The sequence below is a fragment of the Lipophrys pholis genome, assembly GCF_963383615.2.
Source record: "Lipophrys pholis genome assembly, chromosome: 17".
Lineage (NCBI taxonomy): Eukaryota > Metazoa > Chordata > Actinopteri > Blenniiformes > Blenniidae > Lipophrys > Lipophrys pholis.
The window spans coordinates 26,271,624-26,281,239 of NC_137643.1; the positions used below are offsets into that span (position 1 = coordinate 26,271,624).

General features: G+C 51.0%; 1 protein-coding gene across 1 annotated transcript; it reads right to left on the reverse strand.

The window, feature by feature from the left end:
• Positions 1–214: 214 nt before the first annotated feature.
• On the reverse strand, positions 215–5,931 carry LOC308122476 (uncharacterized protein). The gene is made up of 2 exons (XM_080484293.1): positions 4,260–5,931; positions 215–1,964 (listed from the first exon to the last, which is right to left on the reverse strand). The coding sequence occupies exons 1-2, from the start codon at positions 4,543–4,545 to the stop codon at positions 556–558; spliced, it is 1,695 nt and encodes a 564-aa protein (XP_080340419.1). The 5' UTR covers positions 4,546–5,931; the 3' UTR covers positions 215–555.
• Positions 5,932–9,616: the final 3,685 nt, after the last annotated feature.

The window sequence follows — 9,616 nt, forward strand, 5'->3', positions numbered from 1 at the left end:
AAATCATTAGGTCATTATGAAATTCATTATTTCATCAGTGACGTTTTTTTTGGACAAAAAATGTCATTTTGATAAACTTCCAGGTTTTAAATCTCAGTGAGGCAGAAGTACAAAAACACACCATTCCCATGGAAACAACTACACACTGATGTGACAGTTCGTACGAGCGATTCAAACATGAATAAAAATAATAAAAAAAGAATCACACAGAAATCCCAATCATAACACTTTAATAAATATTGATATTTATTTTACTTTCAGTTCTTTATTCTCATGACGGCTCACAGGTTCAGCTGTTCAGAGCAATATGTGTGAGTTTGTCTGATTAAAAACAACAACAAACTGCTGCAGAACCTGGAAAACAGAGGCCTCCACGGCAGAGAGGCCGTCAGGTAACCTTTGACCTTCACGTGATCAGTTCAAATCTCAGAAGAGTCAAACAAACTTTAATAACAGTTTAGTGAAACGAACAAACAGCTCTGTGTGTGTGTGTGTGTGTGTGTGTATCCTTCTGGCAGCACCATGGAGTTCAGGTCTCCCTGGCTCAGCAAGGTCCTAGTCCTGGTCCTGGTTCTGGTTCTGGTCCTGGTCCCGGCTCCAGCGCTCGTCCCCCTCGGGAACACAGATGTGTCTCTTGACGCCGGACAGCCAGTTGAAGCGTCGCTGGCAGATGGAGCAGCTGAAGCGTTTGTGGCCCGTGTGCAGGCCCATGTGGTACACCAGGTTCTCCTTCTGGGAGAAGCGTTTCCCGCAGACGGAGCAGGTGAAGGGTTTCTCGCCCGTGTGCGTCCTCAGGTGTCTCCTCAGCAGGTAACCGTACTGGAAACTCTTCCCGCACTGTGAGCACGCGAAGCGCTTCTGAACCGCGGCATCGGCGCTGCTCGACCCGTCCACGCTAACGGAAATCTCTGCCGGCGGATCCGCTTCTGGACCCGACTCTGGCGTGACGCCGGTCGCCGAGGCTCCGAGCAGCTGGTCATCGCTCACGCTCGGATGGGTTCGCCGTTTCCGGTCGTCCTTCCAGAAGTCACTGTCCACGCTGTCGTCGCTCTGCGGCGGCAGATCCTCACCGTTTGGTTCGGGTTCCAGCGGTACGGGTTCCGGCGTTGCGTGGTGGTGTGCGGGGCTGCAGACCGCCGGCTCTTCGCCCTGGTGCTCGTGGGCGGGGCCGGGGCGGTGGATGCAGCGGCGCTGGCCCAGCCGCGTGCGGCGGCGGCACAGTGTGCGGCGGCAGATGCTGTAGCGGTGGACCTTCTTGTTGCGGTGGATCTCCATGTGCTTGGTGAGGTGGCGCCGCCAGGCGAAGTCTTTTCCACAGACAGAGCAGCTGAACTGCGTCTGCGTGCCGTGACCCCTCATGTGCAGGATCAGCGCGTCCGTGTCGGCAAAGGCGGTGCTACACACCGAACACGTGACGTGGGACGCGGCGTGCGCGCTCAGCTCCTCCCGGCTGCCAAAACTGTGATGGCACAGTGAGCAGCCGAACGTGGAGCGTGGCGGCGAGGCCGGGCGGGCGCAGCGGTGAGCGAGGAGCTGCTCCTCGCCGGCAAAGCTGCAATGACACACGACGCAGCGAAGCAGCTCCTCGCCGGCGTGAAGCCACATGTGACGAGTCACTTCTCCTCCGCTCCTGAAAAGCTTCCCACAGAAGGAGCAGTTCGCCCTCTCCAGCTCAGACTCGCTCCACGACTCCCATTCCTGCTTTGGACTGCCCGCTGCTGCTCGTTCTGCTCCTGCTCCTCCTGCTGCTGCTGCAGCTCCTCCTGAGTGCATGCCGTGATGAAACTGAGGCTTCTCCTCATCCTCTTCAGTCTTTACACCAACAGGACTGAAGGAGAACCGGCTGATTTCGGCCTCCTGCTGTTCTTCTTTGATGAGAGGAGGCGCAGACGGATCCTCCTCCAGGTTCGGGACCAGACTGCTGCTCCTCTCCTCCTGTTTGATCTCCACCGGCAGCTGAAAGTCTGCAGGAGAGCAGAGGAGCAAAGCACTCTTGTTCACCACATCTTCCAAAACTTGCATGCTAAATAATGCTCCCATCATGACTGATCTGACTTTAGACACATGCTAAATAATGCTCCCATCATGACTGATCTGACTTTAGACACATGCTAAATAATGCTCCCATCATGACTGATAGGACTTTAGACACATGCTAAATAATGCTCCCATCATGACTGATCTGACTTTAGACACATGCTAAATAATGCTCCCATCATGACTGATAGGACTTTAGACACATGCTAAATAATGCTCCCATCATGACTGATAGGACTTTAGACACATGCTAAATAATGCTCCCATCATGACTGATAGGACTTTAGACACATGCTAAATAATGCTCCCATCATGACTGATAGGACCAGGGGTGGGTAAACTACGGCCTGCTGCCACATCCGGCCCGCTGAAAATTAGTACAAAATTACCCAAATCAAATCATATCATTAAAGACTGTATTCATTTGACTTTGTCCTGTAATGCCAGCTGCTCCACCAGGGGGCCTTTAGGCGCATGAGCTGACAACAGCTTCTGGATGTTGGACTTTGTGACTCTGATGTTGTTATTTGTGAAGTCGATCATCCGGGAACTCTGTGACATCACTCCTAGACACTCTCAAGCAACGGTGGCCGCCATATCGTTTGGGGGAAAACAGCTCTCGCTGCTGTCTTTTGTCGGCCGGGCGGATCGGAGCAAAAACTGGTCTTGTCACCACACTTACGTGCTCTCAGCACTTTAAACGAAGCCATGACATGAAGTTTGCAGCGTACGGTGAAAACACAAGCTGACTCGCAGCCGAAGTTTTGCAATACGTGATCATAAAGAGCATTGTGGAATTTATGTGTTAGAAAGACGTGACAAAAAAAAACAAAAAGGAGGATGACGACTATCTGGTTCAGAGGAACTGGTCAGTGTCCGACCGCAGTTGATCGTATTGGGCCCTGGCCTCCTCCGCTAAATTCTCTTGGTAGATATATGCCATTTTCTACACGTAATGAAAAATAAATTAAGTGAAAGCTCACCGGAACATTACACCGGTTGGTTTGTTTCCCCGCCAAACAAATATCTGCGACTTTAGCCCGACTTCCCGAATAACCAATCTACCAAACTCATCCCTGAGATCTCCAGAGTCTCCGCACTCCACCAGGCCGGGCGGAGGCGCTCGCAGGCAGCATGCAGAATGTAAACAAAGGGGGGGGGCTAAAGTGAACTCTACTCCGGGGCCTCGTCTATAGACGCACAAAATAGGTCCTAAAAGATGCGTACGCCATTTCCCACGCAAACTTTGTGATCTGAAAAAATAAACTGCAGGAAAATGTACGCCAACTTAGATCCTTGTGCAGAGTACAGAGTACATCCAGATAAATAGCTACCAATAAAGTTGACAAAAAATAAATTAAATATTATAATCAGTCTGTAGTTAAAGTTGATGCTTGTTATCATGAAGTCTATTGTGATAGAATAAATGTATTAGTAGGTATTTGTCATTTTTTGAATAACACCATTCCATAGTTATGAATATACTTTATTATGGGTAATGTATATTATACTTCATAATATTTTTTTATATGTATGTCATTTATTTATATCTTTTCAATAGACAGTCTTAATATAATCGTGCTATCATATAGTGGAGAAGGAGTGGATTTTAATATGTTGGACTTCTTCTCACTCCTTTTCAGACATGCAACCTGATTGTATCTCTGCTGTTTGGTATTAGTTAGTGAGCGGGTGAACCTGAACCAGTTCAAAACAACTAATGAAATGAAACGATGACCACAGACACCAGACTGGTGAGGACCACCTCACTTCTGTTCTTAGAACTCCAACAACAAAACGAACAGCAGACTTTGATGTGCTGGCATACAATGGCTGATCCACAACACTGTTCCACTCACAGGGAATAGAAGTATTAACTCAGGAATGTTTATGGTAATGTTTGATATGAATGCATCTGGAGCTGAGGGGCGTCGGTCACATGGAGTGGAACCTGAGCACCAGTTTGTCCAGCCCTGCTTTAGAGACAATAATGCTCCCATCGTTTACAGAGTTGGACACTTGTTTGGACTCGAATCGAGGTTTTTCCTAAACGCAGTTTTGAGAGAATTACAGGGCAGTGAATTTACAGGGAGACGATCCTCATGCTTAACTCCGCACTCCGGCAGGAGCGGGTACAAACACAATCTCACTGAGATGACAGAAGGCGATCGCTCGGCCGTGCTGCTCACCGGCGCGTCCCGGCGGGCCGGGCGGGGACTGACCTGCTCTGCTCAGCAGCACTTTGGGCTTGAGCACGGCGTCCAGCAGCCTCCTCTGGCTCCGGAGCTCCCGCTCTTTGCGCTCCAGCCGCTCCTCGTACTCCACCACGGTCTCCTCCAGCAGAGCGACGATCTCCTCCGCAGCCGCCGTCAGTCGCTCGGTGAGCAGCGCTCTCAGCGCCGGGAGCTCCGCCGCTTCTCCTCCGTCCTCCAGCCGCAGCAGGAGCTCTGCGGCGGCGGCGCTCATCCGCTCGTGGACCGACACCCGCAGCAGCTGCACGGCGCACATTCTGCGGGGTTCTCCGCACTCAGTCGCCGCACAACAAAGACGTAAACACTCCCGAGTTCCGCGTCGAGGATGATCCGCCGCCGAAGACACGAACAGTGCACCTCCTGCAGGAGAGGAGGAGGAACTGCAGATGGAGGACGTCTTATCAACACTGCTGCAGTCCAGGTGATTCCTAAAAGACCAGTGGAGCAGAGTGTGGAAGGCTGGCTGGAACCTGTGACCCTCTGCCCTGACTGAGTCTTCTGAACACCTGCTGGAGGTGGTGACATCACAATGTGTTTGTGGTCTCAGAGTTCCCGTCACTCTGGGTTGTGGAGGACATTCCGGTCCGGCTCTCGGCCGTGTGAAGCTTCATGTGTCTCTTGAGGTGTCCAGTGACAGAGAAAGTCTTCCTGCAGACTGAGCAGCTGAACGGCTTCTCCCCGGTGTGGACCCTCATGTGGATCTTCAGACTTCCCTTCTGGGCGCAGCTTTTGCCGCAGACGTTGCAGCTAAATGGTTTCTCTCCGGTATGGACCCTCATGTGTTTGGTCAGGTCTCCTTTCTCGGCACAGCCCTTCCCACAGAAGGGGCAGCTGAAGGGCTTCTCGCCCGTGTGGACCCTCATGTGTTTCTTCAGGTCGGTCTTCTGGGCGCAGGCCTTCCCACAGATGGAGCAGCTGAAGGGCTTCTCCCCTGTGTGGAACTTCATGTGTCTGTTGAGGTGCTCCTTCACGTGGAAACTCTTGCTGCACAGTGAGCAGCTGAAGGGTTTCTCTCCAGTGTGGATCCTCACGTGTCGGGTCATGTTCCCCCGCCCGCTGAAGCTCTTCCCGCAGAACGAGCAGCTGTAAGGCTGCTCGCCGGTGTGGCGCCTCATGTGGGCCGTCAGGGAGCCGCTGTCCTTGAAGGACTTGCCACAGTGGGTGCAGGGGAATGGACGCTCGCCCGTGTGGTCTCTGACGTGTCGGTTCAGGTTCCCCTTCAGGCTGAACCTCTTCCCGCAGTACGAGCAGGGAAACGGACGCCTGTCCACCAACGAGTCCGGCTCCCGGGTCAGACCCTCCCCCGTGACCCGGGTGCTGCCCGATCCGGTCCGATCACAGTCACTGTCGTCGGTTTCAGACGACTCCGAAAAGTTCTCCTCACTGCCAGGCTGAAGGTGCAGTCCTGGTCCTGGTCCTGACACAGTCCCCGGTTCTTGTGGTCTGTGGCGGGCTCCTCCCTCAGAGTCTCTGTTCTGCTCTGTGACATGATGAAGGTCAGCTGAAGCAGGTTTTTCTTCCTCTTCATTCTTCACAGGACTGAAGGACAACTGTGTGACGTGGAGCTCCTGCTGGCGGCTCCAGTCCTCCTCTTCCTCCTTAATGTGACCAGACGCCCCCAGCTTGCCGTCCACAGGACGCTCTGAAACACAAACAGGTTAGAATTATTAATGAAAGAATCTATCGAACAAAAATACACGCGCAACACTTCGGTTTTTGCTCTCATTTTTCATGAGCTGAACTCAAAGATGTAGAACATTTTCTATTTCCTATAAACACAAAAGACCTATTGCTCTCAAATACTGTTCACAAATCTGTCTACGGCCACGTTTACACGTACCTGGGTACCTGAAAAAACGGATATTTCTTTGCGTTTGGGCCTCACATCTACACATAAACGCAGCGATGACTCACCACAAACAATGAGTCCTGAAAACTCCAGCCACAGTGGAGATCTGGATAAAATCCGTGTCTCCGGGTTCATCTGAAGGGGGTAGGCGGATATTTACATCACTATTCATGACACAGTTTTTTTCCGGGATTCTGACTGGCTATCATGGCTTCATGCTTCTTGCTACACTGCCCCCTACAGGTTTGGCTGCTCATAGCAGCTCTGAACCGGCTGTATATGTAGCTCAGTGTAAATTAAGATTTTGTTTTAAACGTAGAGAGGGAAATATCAGTTTTTTTAAAAACTGGGTACGTGTAAACGTGGCCTAAATCTGTGTTAGTGAGCACTTCTCTGCTGAGATAATCCATCACACCTTACAGGTGTGGCATAGGGTGGCCACAATAAAAGGTCACTCTGAAATCCGCAGTTTGGTCACACAGCACAATGCCACACATGCGTTCAATGGCCATGCTGACTGCAGGAATGTCCACCAGGGCCCGGTTGTTTATAACTGGGTTATTTTAACTACTGGTTACGCCCTAACTGCTGGTTAAATCCTTAACCCACCGTTAGTTAACCAAGTGTTAAATATGCGTTGTTTAAATCATGGTTAGTCATCCCGTTAGTTAACGTTGCTGTCAAAGTTAACAATGAGGTTAACAACAGTGGTTAGCATCCCTGACGCCGCTCCGCCCAAGGCTCCGCCCACTTTCAAGTCTCCGTGCTTCCGCGTGTTGTCTTAAACATAGTGGTGGAGGCAGCGCAGTGCTTTTATCTGCTCTATTAAACTACCATAAAACATGAGAAACTACACTGCTACCAGGATGTTAAAGTGGAAGATGAAACCTGAGCTGGGTTATCAGACGAGGCTTCATGTTGCCTCATCTTCTTTTAATTTGACCAGAGAGAACAATCTAGAACGTGGCCTGAGTGGCCAGAGAGAAAAATAAGAACAACGCCTGGGAACCAGATAATAAGTCGTTACCTCAAATTAATACAGCGTGGGAACCAGATCATTTAATCTCTGGATTGATGAAGGGAGAGGTCCACATGAGGCAGCAGGGGGCGCTCCGCTAGGAGACGCTCCACAGAACTTCTTTCTAATGAAGCCAGACTTCTGGTTCCTCAGGAACTACTAAACAAACTACAAACTACTGGAAATGAAACTTGGAGTTTTTAGAGCTAAAATGAGCTTTTTAATGGCTTCATGTGAAAGAGAACTTTAATCAGAGTGTTTACCTAGGTTACCATGGAAACGGCTGTAGAGCAGTTCTATCATTCTACACCTCCATTCCTCCATGTTGAAGCTTTTGATTCAGAAACGTCCAGAAATAAAGTGAAAGGAGCAGAAAGTCACTATGGAATGTTGGAACGGTGGAAAATAAGAGCCAAACTCATTTCTTCCTGCTAAAGAGGAGACATGAGAATGAGATCTTCTCTTTCTGGACCAAGGAGAGTTTAACTCGTCTGGACTTCACAGGTTTAGTTAGAAAACACCAAGATCGGGGGGGCCACTGGGGGGGCCACTAGGGGGGCCACTAGGGGCGCATACCAAGATGGCAGCATAGAGCGGAGCTCCCAAGTCGATTAGGTGAATTATCCCCCAAAACTTAGAAAAAACTTGAAAAACACGAATATTTGATCAACACGAAATGAGCGGGGGACGAGGAAAGAAAGGTTCAAGGAAGAAAACCATGTCCAATGACCCAGAAGAACCCGACCACGAGGTCGAACCAATGGAAGGGGAAAACGTGAGTGTCGAACAGCCTCATTTATTAATGGAGAGTCTCGGTGTTATTACAACAGAAATACGGAACTTGAAGAAAGAGCTGAAAGAGGACCTTACGAAATTCGGAGACGACTTCAAAGCAGAAGTCAGACGAGAATTCGCCGGGTTCAAAGAGGAAATTAATAAAAAAATTGAACGAAACGCCGAAGAAATTAAACAGCAGCGGAAGGATATTGACGAGATGCAGGAGCGGGTAATTGAGTCTGAAGAGTGGAGCGTGGAGGTGAAATATACAATCCTCACGTTACTACAACAACAAAAGAAACTACAGGAAAAGTTGACCGAGGTGGAGGGACACGGAAGACGCTGCAACTTGAGGATTTATAATGTCACTGAAAAGGACAGTGAATCCGTGCCTGGACTGGTGGACGCGCTCCTTCATCGGGAACTCGAGTTACCGGAAAGTTCCGAGTTACAAATTCAACGAGCGCACAGAAGCTTTGGCAAAAAACCACCAGCGGGAGCGACTCCGAGATCTGTTGTGGTCAATTTCCTGAAATACGAGACAAAAGAGGATATTCTGGCCAAAGCATGGAAAAAGAAGATTGAAATCGACGGGAGACGCATATTTTTTGATCACGATTATCCGACGGAGGTGATGAAGAAACGCAAATCATACACAGCGATTAAAAAGATCCTCCACGGAAAGAAGATCCGCTTCCAAACACCGCTGGACAGGATGAGGGTCCACTGGCCGGAAGGACCAAAGACATATAACAACGCCGAGGACGTGCTACAAGACATGAGGAAACGAGGGATGGAGACACCTGAAAGACATGATGGCACGGCCCACACCGGAGCGACGCTGGAGGAGCGCTGCTCGAGGAGCGCCATCTCGAGGAGCGCCATCTCGAGGAGCGCCGCTGGAGGAGCGCCGCTGGAGGAGCGCCATCTCGAGGAGCGCCGCTGGAGGAGCGCCGCTGGAGGAGCGCCGCTGGAGGAGCGCCATCTCGAGGAGCGCCATCTCGAGGAGCGCCGCTGGAGGAGCGCCGCTGGAGGAGCGCCATCTCGAGGAGCGCCGCTGGAGGAGCGCCGCTGGAGGAGCGCCGCTGGAGGAGCGCCATCTCGAGGAGCGCCATCTCGAGGATCGCCGCTGGAGGAGCGCCGCTGGAGGAGCGCCATCTCGAGGAGCGCCATCTCGAGGAGCGCCGCTGGAGGAGCGCCGCTGGAGGAGCGCCGCTGGAGGAGCGCCATCTCGAGGAGCGCTGCTCGAGGAGCGCCATCTCGAGGAGCGCCATCTCGAGGAGCGCCTGCAGAAGGCGCTTCAATGGCGACGCGTCGGAGAGAAACGGGGTCAGAGTGGATCCGCTGCAGCATTAGAGGATCTGAGTCAGGACGCAGGAAACCGAGCAAAGGAAAGACTACAAGAGTTTAAAGATAAAGCAGTGATATCTACCTGGTAAACAGAGAAAAGGTTTGGTTTCTTTTCTCTTGTTTGTGTTTTATTCACTGAACCTTTTGTGTTTTGGACAATAATCGACAGAGAGAGTTACTAAATTAATAACTGTTGGACTTTTCTGGTGACATGGGAAGACCTACATCAGGTCTTCCCCCGAACACTAGGGGGGGCCCTTTTTTGTTTACAGAAGGTTATCCCCCACTCCTACCAACGGGGAGATGGGGTCGGTGTTGTGAGCGGCCCCTGTT

Excerpts from the sequence above, each read along its gene's own strand:
- LOC308122476 (XM_080484293.1), bottom strand. The coding sequence starts at position 4,545 with ATGTGCGCCGTGCAGCTGCTGCGGGTGTCGGTCCACGAGCGGATGAGC. Across the intron at positions 1,965-4,259 it reads AGTGCTGCTGAGCAGAGCAG|ACTTTCAGCTGCCGGTGGAG; the intron begins GTCAGTCCCCGC and ends GCTCTCCTGCAG.